A 15,947-nucleotide genomic window follows, 5' to 3' on the forward strand; every position below is an offset into this window, starting at 1 on the left:
GAACTAATCTTGGCAAATGCTTTAGGTGTGGTCAAACGGGACACCTTTCTAACTATTGTCCCCAAAGGAAGAACCTCACAATTCAAGAACATGAGGATGAAGAAGATGAGGACTACTCTAAGGAAGATATCAATGTGGCCCAACCGGATGAGGGAGGCATTCTTTCTTGTGTAATCCAAAAGGTAGGATGGATTAAAAAGGGGGGAGAGATTATTGTTAATGAACTTTGTACGGTTCTATTGTCAATTGGAACAAATTACAAAGATCAAATCATATGCGATGTCCTAGACATGGAAGCTTGTCATATTCTACTTGGAAGACCTTGGCAATACGATAATCATACCAAACATAATGGTAATGTCAACACATATGAGTTTGAATGGATGGGTAAAAAGGTGATCCTTGTACCTATTGATTTGAAAACTCCTATGAGCAAACATATCATCAAGGAGAAGCACAAGGCAAACTTATTTTCTATCATGCCTTATAAATAAGCTTGGTCAAATGCAAACACATTCAAACGAGCTTTATTTGTCCATGCCAAACCCGAGGCCTTATTACCAACCCCTATGGACAGCAAAGTGTAGAACCTTTTAGACAAGTTTCCCTCCATTACTAAAGTCTCAAGGTGCCTACCTCCACTCCGGGACATCCAACATAACATAGATTTCATCCCCGGATCTTCTTTACCTTACTTGCCCCACTATCGAATGAGCCCTAGTGAGTATCAAGCCCTCCAAGGCATTATCCAAGATCTTTTACATAAGAAACATATTCAACCTAGCCTCAGTCCTTGGGCTGTCCCAGCTCTTTTAGCTCCTAAAAAAGATGGTAGTTGGCGCTTATGCATAGATAGTCGTGCGGTCAATAAGATAACAATCAAATATAGATTTCTAATTCCAAGAATTTCGAACCTACTTGACCAATTAACTAGTGCAAAGGTATTTTCCAAGGTGGATCTACATAGTGGATACCACCAAATAAGAATTAGACCAGAGGATGAGTGGAAAACCGCGTTCAGAACTGACCAAGGACTATTTGAGTGGCTTGTAATGCCCTTTGGGTTGTCAAATGCACCTAGCACTTTTGTGAGACTTATGAACCAAATATTTTTACGTTGCATCAACAAATTTGTGACCATTTACTTTGATGACATCCTAATTTACAGCAAGACTATCAATGACCACCTTACACACTTCCAAGAAGTATTCTCTATCCTTGAATCTAATGCTCTATACATCAATCCTAAGAAATGTGTCTTCTTATGCAGCAACATCAAATTTCTTGGCTTCATTATTGGACAAGAAGGTGTCCAAGTGGATCCTCAAAAAATTGCAGCCATCAAAGAATGGCCAATACCTACATCGGTCAAAGAGGTGCAATCTTTCCTTGGTTTAGCATTATTTTACCGCAAATTTATTAAGAATTTTAGCTCCATAGCTGTCACTTTAACTCGTTGCCTAAAGAAAGGTAAATTTGCATGGTTTAAAGAGACTACGGATAGTTTTAATGCTTTAAAAGACAAATTAGCTAACCCATCGGTTTTAGCTCTCCTAGATTTTAGTAAAGTATTTGAAGTAGTTGTAGATGAAAGTTCTACTGGCATAGGGGCTGTCATCTCACAAGAATCCCATCCTTTAGAGTTTTTTAGTGAAAAGTTAAGTGAGGCTAGACAAAAGTGGTCCCACCTATGAACAAGAACTTTATGCATTGGTCAGAGCCCTCCATCAATAGGAACATTATCTTATAGGCAAGGAATATGTTTTAATAACTGATCATTATTCCTTAAAATTCCTTCATTCTCAGAAAAACATAAACCGAATGCATGCTAGATGGATTTATTTTATACAAAAAATCGATTTTATCATCAAACATACATCTGGAATCACTAACAAAGTGGTTGATGCCTTGAGTAGAAAGTCATCTCTCCTTACCATGCTTCAAAGTAAAATTATTGCCTTTGACCATCTATCAAATTGTCATGAGAATGACCCTGATTTCCATGATATTTGGCATAAATGTTTCTCTAACTCTCCTCCTAAGGACTACCACCTTTTGGATGTTTTTTTTTATTTTGTGGTAATAGGTTATACATCCCACAAGGATCTCTATGCGAGGCTATCATCATGGAAGGCCATTCGGGCGGCCTAGCAGCTCATTTAGGTCGTGACAAAACCTATGAAACCCTTGCCACACGATTTTTCTGGCCTCAGCTTCGCAAAGATGTCAACAATTTAGTAAAAAGGTGTTTTACTTGCCAAATCTCCAAAGGTCACACTCAAAACATCGGTTTGTATACTCCTTTTCCAATCCCTACTAACATTTGGAGGACTTATCGATGGATTTTATATTAAGGTTGCCAAGGACACAAAGGGGTTTGACTCTATATTTGTCGTTGTGGATAGGTTTAGCAAAATGGCTCATTTTACCTTGTAAAAAAACATATGATGCTTTGAACATTGCTAATCTTTTCTTTCGAGATATTGTCAGGCTTCATGGAATTCCAAAGACAATTGTGTCTGATAGAGATGTCAAATTTATGAGTTTTTTTTGGAAAAGTTTGTGGAAACGTTTTGGCACTAACCTCAAATTTAGCTCTTCAAGCCACCCACAAATGGACGGTCAAACAAAAGTTACAAACCGAACATTGGGTAATATGCTTCGATGTCTAAGTGGAAATCAACCAAAACAATGGGATACTAACCTTGCACAAGCTGAGTTTGCTTACAACAACATGCAGAATAAATCAATAGGGAAGTGTCCATTTGAGATTGTATACACTAAACCCCCTCGTTTGACTTTTGATCTTACGACTCTTCCTTCTAACGTAGATATTAGCGAAGAAGTTGAACAACTTGATGAACATATCCAAGAACTACATTCGGAAGTCATTGACCACCTAGAGAAAGCAACCTCCACATACAAAGCTCAAGCGGATAGTCATAAAAGACATGTTTCATTCAAGCCAGGAGACCTTGTAATGATATATCTTCGAAAGGACCGCTTGCCAAAAGGAGCATACAACAAACTTAATGACAAAAAGCTCGGACCATTTGCTGTCCTTGAGAAATACAGTGATAATGCTTACAAGATCGACCTCCCATCTTCATTCAACATAAGCAATACTTTCAGTGTTGCAGACATCTTCCCTTATCAAACCCTGGATGAGTTCAAGCTTTCAACTTCAAACTCGAGGACGAGTTTAATTCTAAGGGGTCCGAGTTGATGTAGGGATATTAAGGGTATTTTGAGCGTTTCTTGTAAAAAGGGTATTTTGGATATTTCTTGTAAAATGACAGATTGTATTCTCTTTTTAAATTCAGTTTTAATTTTAGAATAGGTGTGACAAAACTCCTCTCCTTTGAGTCTATTTAAAGGAGGTTAGGTTAGTTAGTTAATTAGGTGTGTACAAGCCCTTTCCCTTTGGGCCTATTTAAAAGGGAACTTATCACTCATTTTAATCAATGAATAAAAACTTTAGCTCCAAGATTCTTCCAAGATTTCTCGAAGACTCTTTAGTCTTCACCAACATCTCTGTAGACTTGACCGAGTAACTTCTAACCATTACCTATGGACTTTAGTTTTTGGAGACATTTCTTGGGGCGTTGCCTATTAGGTTTGAAAACTTGTGGTTACAGAATAGTTCCTTTTGTGATGTGGTAGACAGTTGGTGGGCTCAAAATCCTCGTCAGGGATGGCTGGGACATGGTTTATGATGGACTTAAGGGACTGAAATTTGTTCTTTGAAATTGGAACACACAGAGAGCTCTAGCATCTTTACTCCCTTCACTCATCTTGGAATTAAGGAATTTGGACAGCCTTGAAGACAGGTTTGCTCGACATTTGATCAAAAAATCGTGAGGTTTGAGGTTTCAGTTACGAGGAAAGATCAAAGATTTGACTGCGAAAGATTATACTTATTGGTGGGACAATGTAAGTTATAATGGTTTCAAGATTAAGAGGGAGACGGAAATACTACTTTCTTCCATCGGCTTTTGGCTGGCAGACTGTAAAATGGACTCGATTTGTGAAGTACTTTCTTGTGAGGGGCATATTTTACTTACATATCCACAAATGTTGAAAACGATTTCATTGCTTTTTATAAGGCCTTATTTACAAAGGCCAGTAGCCCACGTTTCTTTCCTACAAAATTAGATTGGTGTGATTAATTAGTCATAGTCTCTTTTCATTCTCTCAATGAAAAGTGGGGTATCCTTTCGAAAAATAATCGATGGGAGAATGTTCTACCTTTTCCTATTGCTGAAAACCAAATAGCCTTTATGGCTAATAGGCAAAATTTGGACGCTTCTTTAAATTGCAAATGAGGTGATGGATGATTTGACAATATTTTAGAAGAAAGGTGTGGTCCTTAAACTTGATTTGGAAAGAGCTATCGATGAAGTTGATTGGATTTTTTGGATGCAATTCTAAGGAAATAAGGTGAAGGACTTTGGTTTGTGGTTGTATCTTTAGTGTTAGTTACTCGACAATGTTTCTTTTTTCTTTTTTTTGGAAAAGGAAACAATGCTTTTCATTGATATAATTAAAAGAGCGTAATGCTAAAAAATACAAGATACCAAATAACAATAATATAAGACTACACGAGTTAAATTGGAGATATGAGAGCAGTCCAATTTAAACAAATGTTCTGTATGGAATAATCAGCAAAAACTTTGGATTGAGAACACCAAGAAGAGGCGAGAAGACGAGCACAACCCAACCAATCAGATGAAGCTAAAGAATTTTCATGAAAAGCCCTCTGTTATGCTCGAACCAAGTTTTTGATAACAAAGCCTTGACTACATTGGACCAAAGTAATTGAGATTTGAAAGATAATAATGGACCAACTAAGACTTGATAGATATTCTTTTGAAGAGAATTGCCAAAGACCCATTGGAGATTGAAATATGAAAATAGCCTCCACCAACATGATCATGAGAATGAACAGGTTATTAGGAATGTCTTACAAGTTACTCGACAATGATTAAATAGTGATATGGTGTAACATCATTGTTGGTAAAAACTTTCATTTAGAGGCTAATTCTTTTTGGCCAAACCATACCTCGAGGGGTCCTTACAAATCTTGTTGGTATTTTATTTGTTCTACCATTGATCTAGTTGCCAACTGTGCTCAAAGATGTCTAAAAAGCCACTACATCCTTTTGGCATAACTCTTGGTTGACATGGGGATTATTGCTACAGTTAAACCTTTGTTGATTAACTACTTAACCTAATACAATTGCTTAAGGTTGGAATAGTTCACAAAAAGCTTGGGATTTGGGTCTTCATCTTAATCTTAATGATTTGGAGGTGATTGAATGGGCTAGTCTCTCCCATTTTCTATTGCATACTTTACAGCTGGTGGAGTTGTCTTCAGCAGATCCTAATTTTTGCCTTCACTAGAGTCATCCATTCGACAAAAGACATCTCACCTTCTCAATCTCCTTTAGGGTGTGATGATGACTCTAATGTGGAATCTAAAGTTAGCTTGAATGGTGTGAAATCAGTCTTCCTCCTTCCTCCTCGGTGGCTTGCAAATTTTCTTCTCTTACTGAAGCTTGTGGCCTCGAGATGCATAAAATTCATCCCATGATTTGGAAAAGGGAAACATTTTAAAAGCTTTAATTGAAGGAAGTCTCCATGTTTTTAGGACAAACCATGCCACTTGCACAAATCATTCGGGATGAACTTGTGATATCAGTTGATTTGAAAAAGTACCTTTAAGTCAGATGCAAGGAATGATAGCAATAGAAGCGTTGATCCTAACAATCCTTGAGCGAGGCTTGGTTTATTGGTTGCTGACAAAATTTTTGTATTTAGTCACTGAAGTTAACAAGAGAACAATTTGTAGATTTATTCCTTTTCTATGAAATATGTTGAAATTAGGGTTTTTGTACTCTAGGGGCAATTTTGTCTTTTTCATTGTACCCTAGGATTTCCCTGTTCTCTATTTAAGCTGTTGGTCTGTTGTATTTCTTTGTATCAGTTTTCTAATAAGAATCCCTTTATCCCGTGGTTTTTCTCCCTAATTAGGGTTTTCCACGTAAATCCTTGGTGTACCATTTTCTTTTCACTATATTTTTCATCATGCTATCAGAGCATGGAGACGAAACCCTGGCCACCATTGAGGAAAATCCAACAGGAGAATCCCAAACCAATAACCTAGATATAACCAATATTATTCAAAAAGCCATTGACAGGTACTTCCAAACCCTTCTTCCCCACTTCCATGAAGACCAGCTGTCGCCGCCACCGCCCTACCTACAGCCGGCCATCTCCTTCGCAGACCCAACAACCAGTCGCCAGACCCAGCGACCGACGACCAACGAACTAGCCGCTACCCACCCGATCCAGCCATGCGCAGATGAAGATAGCAGCGAACCAGCCAATACACACCCGGTTCAGACGACGCAGACGAGGTCGACCAACGGTCGGCCACTCGAATCCTGTTCGGCCGATCTCAGGCGGTGCCGACCGACGCCTTGGAGCCCCGATCTACTATACCCACCAGCGACCGGTCCAGATCTGTGATGCCCAGCACCGATCAGTTAGGTTTTCGTCTGTTGGAGCCCCGATCTGCTATCCCCACCGCCGACCGGTCCAGATCCGTGATGCCCAACGCCGATCAGTCATGTTTCTGTCCGTTGGGGTTGCTGCCGGCCTTCTCCTCTCAGATCAGTGTCTCATCTCAACCTATGCCGCATCAAAGGACAGATGGAAGAAGTATGGGTATTTTCCAGCCGGGTATTAGCAACCGAATAGGGCAGTTTTCGCCGATCACGGATGAATTTGGAGGGGGTGAGTCTTCGTCATACCACCAGGACCAAGGAAATATAATCCAAGATCAAGTTACCCAATTGCAGTTGCGGATTAATCGACAGAACGAGATGTTTCAGCAGCAGCTTGCTGCTATTGGGGAAGCCCTAGGATCGACATCCAAGATCCAACCATACCCTGAAAACTCAGTAACTTCGTTCCCTGCTTACCCCTCAAATTTATGTTTTGGAACTATAGGCAATTCTTCTGGAGTTATTATAGGAGAAAAGTTGAATGGTGATAATTACTTCTCTTGGTCTCAATCGATTAAAATGGCCTTGGAGGGCCGTCATAAATTTGGATATCTAACAGGTGAAATACAAAAACCAAGGATCAGTGATCCCCAAGAGTGAATGTGGAAAGGAGAGGATTCTTTGTTGAGGTCGATTTTGATTGGAAGTATGGAACCTCAGGTTGGAAAACCTTTATTATATGCAGCTACAGCCCGTGATATTTGGGTGGCAGCCCAGAAACTCTACTCCAGGAGACAGAATGCCTCACGGTTTTATACTCTACGTAAGCAGGTCCATGAATGCAAACAAGGAACGATGGACGTTACTGCTTACTTTAACAAGCTATCTCTGTTGTGGCAAGAGATGGATTTGTGCCGTGAGATGATTTGGAACTGTCCGTTTGGAGGAGTGTTTCATTATCAATCTAAAGAAACAGATCGCATGTATGACTTTCTTGTAGGACTCAACTTTAAATTTGATACAGTGCGCAGTCGTATATTGGGGACCAGATCTATACCATCCCTAATGGAAGTCTGTTCTGAAGTTTGCCTGGAGGAAGATAGGTCGAGGGCCATGAACAGTACACCTGTAACACCAACAGATTCTGTTGCTTTCAAGACATCAGGCCCTGTAAAAGATAAACAAAACAGTAAGCCACCCCCAGTGTGTGAACATTGCAAAAAACCCTGGTACACTAAAGATCAGTGTTGGAAACTTCACGACCGACCGCCAAATGGTAAGAAACGACAGCCAAGTCGGGCTCTTGTAGGTGAATCTGTTACGGGAGATACTCAGACTCAGAATCAGGAAACTACTCAGAGCACTACTACTACAGTGGGTGTAAGTGCAATTGCCCATACAGGTACTTTTCACTCTTTTGGCCTTGTGAGGATAACTGGTAATAAACCGTGGATATTAGACTCAGGAGCCATAGATCACTTAACTGGCGTTTCTGATCAATTTTTATCTTATCAACCTGGTGCTGGAAATGAAAGAATCAGAATTGCAGATGGGTCATTTGCTCCCGTTGCTGGAAAAGGACGGGTGTACCCTTTGTCGACTTAATACTCCAAGATGTGTTGCATGTGCCAAAAGTGTCTTACAATCTGTTATCTATTAGTAAACTTACAAGAGATTTAAAGTGTCGTATTATCTTCTCACCTGATGATGTTGTTTTTCAGGATCTGAACTTGGGGATGACAATTGGCACTGCCCGGCATGACAGGGGACTCTATTTCCTCACTGAAGAAGCTTCCTTTAGGATATGTGATAGGACTAGTTTGTTTTCTTCCAATTTTTCTATTTCTGAAACTGATTATATGTTATGGCATTATCGTCTTGGCCATCCTAATTTCCAGTATATGAATTATTTGTTTCCTCATCTCTTTCGCAACATTAATATTTCTAAATTGAAATGTGATGTGTGTGTCCAGGCTAAACAGCCTCGTGTTTCTTTCTCTTCTCAGCCCTATAAGCCCTCTAAACCGTTTACTCTGTTCCATAGCGATGTCTGGGGTTCTTCACCAGCCACTACCATAAGTAGGAAGCGTTGGTTTGTAACCTTTATTGACGATCATACTCGTCTAACCTGGGTTTCCCTTCTGACCGATAAATCAGAAGTCACTTCATTTTTCCAACAATTTTACAATTCTATAGAAACCCAGTTCAACGCTAGAATCGCTATTCTCAAGAGTGATAATGGTCGAGAATACCTTAGTAACGCCTTACGCTAATTCCTTGTCTCCAAAGGTGTTGTCCATCAGAGTTCCTGTGCATACACTCCTCAACAAAATGGAGTGGCCGAATGGAAAAACCGTCACCTCGTTGAAGTTGCCCGCTCTCTTATGTTGTCAACTTCCCTTCCCTCTTATTTGTGAGGTGATGCTATCTTGACAGCAGCCCATCTAATAAACCGCATGCCATCCTGGGTCTCAAAATTCCAAACCCCCTTAGATTTCTTCAAAGAGTCTTACTCAAATTCCAAACTTCTTTCTGATGTACCCCTTCAAGTCTTTGGCTGTGTGGTGTTCGTTCATACACACGGACCTAACCGTACCAAGTTTACCCATAGGGCACAAAAATGCGTTTTTGTAGGGTACCCTGTACATCAGCGTGGGTACAAGTGTTATCACCCTCCTTCTAGAAAATACTTTGTCTCTATGGATGTGACATTCTTTGAAGATCATCCATTCTTTCCCAATGGTTCTCTTCAGGGGGAGCATTCCAGTGAAGAAACCAATTGGGGTCCCAGCCTTTCTGCCTTACCTGAACTTGAACCCATCCTTGATGTGAGTATCAGTATCAACGTACCTATCCTCCCAACCAAACAAGTCCCTTGGATCACATACTATAGAAAGAATCTCAGGAAGGAAATAGCGCCGCCTGTTATCTCTCTGGCTCCAGTTCATGAGTTTGAACAAAGATTAGTTCCAAGTACTAGTAGTTCTATCCCTGATCATGATAATAAATGTGACAAAACTAATGCTTGTGTTGAGTTGAGAGCAAAAGTAGGGAAGATAATGATAGTAAGGATGTGATTGAGGTCGATGATGGTGTAGAGACAGATGATTGTGTGACTCTTGAGGACATGGTAGAACCTGGAAAAGAAGCATCTCTTATTCCCGCTGGAAAAAATGTCGAGAGGGAAAATAACAGAACCGGAGGGAGAATGCAGTATGTTAGAAGAAAGTAAAGATAGAGACGAATCCCTTGATATTCCGATTGTACTAAGAAAAGGTAATAGATCATGTACTAAATATCCGTTGCAGACTTACCTGTCCTATAGTAATTTATCTTCTGAGTTCAAGGCCCTCACTACAAACCTAGACATAGTGGTGATACCAAACAATACACACACAGCGTTGGAAAGTCCTGAATGGAAAGCCACAGTTATGGAAGAAATGAGAGCTCTCGAGAAAAATCATACGTGGGATCAAGTCAATCTTTCAAATGGTCATAAAGCAGTCGGATGTAAATGGGTGTTCACAATAAAATATAGGTCCGATGGAACTGTTGACAGATACAAAGCCAGATTAGTTGCCAGGGGTTTTACTCAGACTTTTGGGGTTGATTATTCCGAGACTTTTTCGCCAGTAGCAAAGCTAAACACAGTTCGGGTCCTCTTTTCTGTTGCAATTAATAAGGATTGGCCCCTTCACCAGCTTGATGTGAAGAATGCCTTTCTCAATGGAGAACTGGAGGAAGAAGTCTATATGAGTCCTCCCCTAGGATTCGAGAAACAGTTTAATCATCGAGTGTGTAGATTGAGAAAGTCCTTATATGGGCTAAAACAGTCACCAAGGGCTTGGTTTGGCAGATTTACTATGTTTGTAAAGTCGCAAGGATATAAATAGGGTCATTCAAATCATACTCTGTTTACTAAAAGATTTGTATCGAGGAAAATTGCAGTTTTAATTGTCTATGTTGATGACATTGTTATTTCAGGCGATGATACCTCAGAGATTAATCGATTGAAGGCAAAGATGGCTGAGGAATTTGAGATCAAGGACATTGGAAAACTAAGATACTTCCTTGGAATGGAAGTAGCTCGATCAAGAGAAGGAATTTCAGTTTCCCAACGGAAGTATACTCTGGACTTGCTTAAGGAAACAGGTATGACGGGGTGCAAACCAGTTGATACCCCTATAGAAGCAAATTCAAAGTTAAGTAATATGAGTGAAAGTGTTCCAATGAGCAAAGAAAGATATCAGCGACTTGTTGGGAAATTAATATATCTATCTCATACTAGACCCGATATCTCTTATGCAGTGAGTATGGTAAGTCAGTTCATGCAGTCTCCATACGAAGAACACATGAGGGCAATAGAGCGCATTTTGAGATATCTGAAAACCTCTACAAGGAAAGGCTTGATGTTTAGGAAAACTGAAAAACGATGCATCAAAGCTTACACCGATGCTGATTGGGTAGGATCTGTAGTAGACAGAAAATCAACATCTGGGTATTGTACCTTTGTGTGGGGCAACCTTGTTACATAGAGAAGCAAAAAGCAAGGTGTCGTTGCCAGAAGTAGTGCCGAGGCAGAATACAGGGTCATGAGTCTGGGAATCTGTGAAGAGATCTGGCTTGAAAAAGTTTTGAAAGACCTTGATCAAGAGCATTCCGGTCCAATGAAACTCTACTGTGATAATAAAGCGGCCATAAGCATAGCAAATAATCCTATTCAACATGACAGAACAAAGCATGTGGAGATTGACTGGCATTTTATCAAGGAAAGACTTGATAGTGGCAACATTTGTGTTCCTTATATTCCTTCCAATCAACAAATTGCAGATGTCCTAACAAAGGGACTTCCCAGACAGTTGTTTGACGCATGTGTGAGCAAGTTGGATCTTATTGACATCTACGCCCCAACTTGAGGGGGAGTGTTGAAATTAGGGTTTTTGTACTCTAGGGGCAACTTTGTCTTTTTCATTGTACCCTAGGGTTTCCCTGTTCTCTATTTAAGTTGTTGGTCTATTGTATTTCTTTATATCAGTTGTCTAATAAGAATCCCTTTATCCCGTGGTTTTTCTCCCTAATTAGGGTTTTCCACGTAAATCCTTGGTGTACTATTTTCTTTTCCCTACTCTATTTTCCATCAAAATATTTTATCTTTATTTAGTTGAATTTACATTTTTTTACATTATATTTGTTAGTTTCAAAATGTAATTTCCTTTTTTATGTTTTATGTGTAAGATATCTTCTTGCAACTTCTGTCTTTGAAAAATAAATTATTATTTTTCTCCCTAAAACTTTATGTTTGAAGAATGAGCCATTTGAGAAAGGAAAACAAATTGACATCTGGTGAAGGCAAGTAAAGTTGATTGCACAATGGACTATATGAGCACGGTTGGCAGATCAGTTGGGACATTTTGGATCGTCTCATATGCCATGGTGCAGTGAATATGTGACAAATTGGTTATCTTCTATTAGGTTTAAAAACTATCATCAGTACAAAATTTACAAACCAATGGGAGGATATTGGTTTTGTGATAAGTCAGCCCTTTGCCGATGTCTTTAATTAATTTTCAGTGGTTTGTGTAGTCTTCTTAGTTTCAAAGATAGTTTGCAAGTTTTCAGTGTCTTATTTTGGTTCTCAGATGGCGAGGATTTGGGTCTGTCTATTGTTTAAATGTTTTCATGGTTAATCACTATTTGATTGTACTTCTCTCTAATTTCTTGTTTTTAATTGTTTCTTTATTTTCACTCTGTTCAGGAGCCAGTATCCCTTGAACATTTATTCCTTTTCACTATATTAGTGAGAAGTTTGTTCATGTTTAATAAAAAAAAGGAGCTCACCGTTAGGTAATAAACTTCTTGTGGTTTGCAGGATGAGGTTTTTATCTCATGCAGATTTTCCTTCGCGAACAACGGGGATATGGTTTTATACACTGCTGCAGTGACTGGTAAAGATATTTCTTCTGACTTGTGTTTGCGTTATAATAATCGTATTGTTATCTAATTTTATTGAGGGATGTAATAGGCAAAGGTGGAAGCATTGTATCTTGGAATGCAGCCACTTGGAGGAGGGTGGCTTCAAAGCTCATAACTCGTGATAATATTACTGCATTCAATGTTTCAGCTAATGGGAGACTCCTTGCCTGGTACTAAAATAAGTGAATTTTTTTTCTCTTGCAAGGATCTGTTTATTTATTATTTTTTATAATACTCGAACATTGTAGTCATGCCTGGTTAGGTGTTCTAGAAAATGCTTAGAAAATGTCAATACACAATGGGAGGGGACATTCTAGCTACTTAGGTGTTCAAACCTTGTAGGCTGCTATCAACACCTTGTAGGCTGCTATCTGTGATATTGTCCATGATTTACGTAGGCCTTCAAATGAAAAAGACATATATGGTAGAATTGTAACCCTAGAATACAATCTTAATCGAAATGCATACATTTGTCTCATACACTATTTGGATGGTGAGAAAAGATATATTTTATCGATTTACTTAGGCCTTCGTTGGGTGCACTGTGAGATTGGTTACTTAACCGAACCCCAATGGTTGAGAGAATAAGACGTATTAGGTAGTTGGAAGAAAATTTTGGAATTTACTTTTATAGGCTTTCAATAGGTTAATGCCAATTGCCAACTTAACTCAGATTATTTATTCTCATACTATATCTTATCTCACCTTTTTTTGTTTATAAGAAAAATTCAGGTCAAGGTTAATTATCTGTAACTGTTTATTCGAGTGGTAGTTCAAAGGCTATTTTGCAATGAGATTTAGTTGAAGACCAAAAAATGTATTCTGATAGTTCTTTCAACAAGCCTTCGCTAGTAATTATTCTATTAGAGATAACGAAATGACATTTTCATTTCGTTACCTTGTTGGCTTGGCGGCTACTCTTTAATATACATTATTTTTGTATCTGAAGGGGTGTTGTACTTTTTAATACATTTCAATAACAGTTTCTGCTTCATGGTTGGTGTAGTGGTACAACTCAGGGAGATGTTCTGATCATAAATTCAACCAGCATGCGAGTTCAAAAGATAGTTAAGAAGGCACACCTTGGTTTTGTAACGGCATTGAGCTTTTCCCCCGATTCAAGGTTTTAATCGAACATCTCCATTTAACATGATTAGATATCACTGTAATAAAATATCGATTATGAAATATGTTATTTCTTTGAATCCAGAGCTTTGGCTTCTGCATCAATGGACTCCAGTGCTAGGGTGACTGTAATTGAGGAGGAGCAGAAAAACGGTACTTGTATCCTTGCTTTCTTGTCTAATAATTCGAACGTATATACGTGCCACAGTTGTCAATTGTCACCCCACAGCACTCCCTATAGAAACGAAATAAAGAATAGGCTAACTTATAACAAATATCTTTAAACTTTGTCATTTGAAACAAATTTACCCCTATACTTTTAAACATTTAAATATTACCTCCCAACTCTCATAATTGTTTCAATAGAAATATTTTGGAATTTCAAACAGAAATTAGGATTTAGAACGGTGTGGTGATGACCTAAAACTACCTAGTGATTCAAATTTTGAATTTAGATCACTGCCACACCATTTCATGTCTCAACGTCTGTCCAAAATTCTAAAAAATTTATAGAATATCAGGGTATTTTTGAAACGTTAATGAAAGTTCAAAGGTAAAATTGATGTTTTTGAAAGTAAAGGAATATTTTTTAATGAAATGGCAAAATTTTAGGGTATTTTTTATCATTTAACAATCTAAAGAATATGTAACCACGCGGCATCATCACTAATAGCAGGCTTAGGTTTAAAACAGTATGATGTTTCAATTTTGATAGAAAACATTATGATATTACTTTTGGCTTTAGTCGATGGATTTTATGTTGATTGTTTGGTCATGGTTGTTAATGGGGGAAGATGCGATGTGCTTGATGCAAGCCTGATTGGAACAATATTACGTAAAAGTTAAAAGTGCCTGTTATCACGTATGTTCTCTCATTTAACTGAAAATGACAAAAGGATAAAAATTTGAAGGGTTGGTTTTTTGTTTTTTTATTGTTCTTTCTTTTTTTTTTTTTTTTTTTTCCTTTCTAAAGTCCCAATATAAGAGACTCAAAGCTCAGACCTCTTGGTTATACTTTTAGATATGTTTGTTGGTATGTATTTCTTTAAAAAAAGTTAAATTATATAAAATATTCCTAAACTTTATATATTGTGTCGAAAATACTCTTGATCTTTCAAAAGCTTCAAAAATATCTTTAAACTTGGAAAAAAAAGGTTAAAAAATATTCTTACTGTTAATTTTAGATGGAAACTCTTATTAAAATAAGAGTATTTTCCTAACTTTTCTTTAAATTTAAGAATATTTTTTAAACTAAGTTTTTTCTATTCTACTTTTTTTAAGAAAACACCAACAGTTTCTATCAAAAACCCAATTCTAAGGGTATTTTTGAACTCTTTCGCAAAGTTTTAGGATATTTTTAAAACTTTAAAAGTTTAGGAGTATGTTTGAAACAGTCTAGGGCTTTTTTTTTTTTTTTTTTTTAATATTTTAGCCAAAAAATACTTGGGAAAATTTATATTCATAGACATGTATTGTTTGAGTAAAATTCTATATTTATTTTTATTTTTAAACTTGCAGAATAAGTAAAGGCTCAACCTTCATATACATAGATAAATAGATAGTAGTATATTAACCTATAATTGATATCTAATTCATGTAGTATAATGACTTTTTACATCAGAGTAAAAATTTGCTTACCCTTTATTTAACTTCAGTAGTCTTTTAGCCAATGGAAAACTGAGGGTATCACTAAATTACCATTAATTTGGCTGCAGGATTTAACTTGTGGATCGTCATATTCATCATGTTAATTGCTGTTGCTGCATATTTCATCAACAATTATGAAATTCATAAGTTTGAGCTTCCCGCCTTTTTCAGTGCTTAAATGAAAGGTGGAATATTGAGGAACAAAGAGCCTAACAGTTTGAATTGAAACTTTCCCTTGGAATTAATTATATTCAAATCCAAATAAGTGGTTTCCTAATTCTATGTTATATGTAAAATTCCCAATTTTTTTAATATAGTGTTCAAAATTGAAATCTTCTCACATTTTACTTCCTAATTTAGTTAGATTTTCTTATTTTCTCCTCTAACAACAAAAGATTATTGAGAATTGTCACAGTACTGTTCACAATTCTTCTCATGAATGTGATTGTTGATGCAATATTGAAGAATAGGAACATGGTTACAACCATTGTATTTAATTTTTTGTTGACAATGTTGATATTTCCATTGATAGTGCAAATATAATATAGATAATAAAAACATTAATTTGTCTAAAAATCACAAAAATATTTATTTATTTAGTGATATATTCTTTTTTAATGTTTTTATTTTTAATAGTTTTTTCAGAAATATCCATTGTCGGTATTATTCTATTAGATATTGATCACTTTATAA

The 15,947-nt window shown here is 37.3% G+C and overlaps 1 protein-coding gene across 1 annotated transcript in view; it reads left to right on the top strand.

Annotated features, from left to right (window-relative positions):
- The window catches only part of LOC120081383 (SEC12-like protein 2), a 29,188-nt gene extending 13,592 nt beyond the window's left edge, over positions 1 to 15,596 (top strand). The window contains exons 6-10 of the mRNA XM_039036212.1: positions 12,379 to 12,454; positions 12,532 to 12,652; positions 13,489 to 13,605; positions 13,693 to 13,760; positions 15,323 to 15,596. Coding sequence (XP_038892140.1) covers positions 12,379 to 12,454; positions 12,532 to 12,652; positions 13,489 to 13,605; positions 13,693 to 13,760; positions 15,323 to 15,432 — 492 coding nt within the window. The 3' untranslated portion in view covers positions 15,433 to 15,596. The remainder of the gene's footprint in view (positions 1 to 12,378; positions 12,455 to 12,531; positions 12,653 to 13,488; positions 13,606 to 13,692; positions 13,761 to 15,322) is intronic.
- The last annotated feature ends 351 nt before the right edge of the window (positions 15,597 to 15,947 follow it).

Source organism: Benincasa hispida, chromosome 7, assembly GCF_009727055.1.
Source record: "Benincasa hispida cultivar B227 chromosome 7, ASM972705v1, whole genome shotgun sequence".
Classification (NCBI taxonomy): domain Eukaryota; kingdom Viridiplantae; phylum Streptophyta; class Magnoliopsida; order Cucurbitales; family Cucurbitaceae; genus Benincasa; species Benincasa hispida.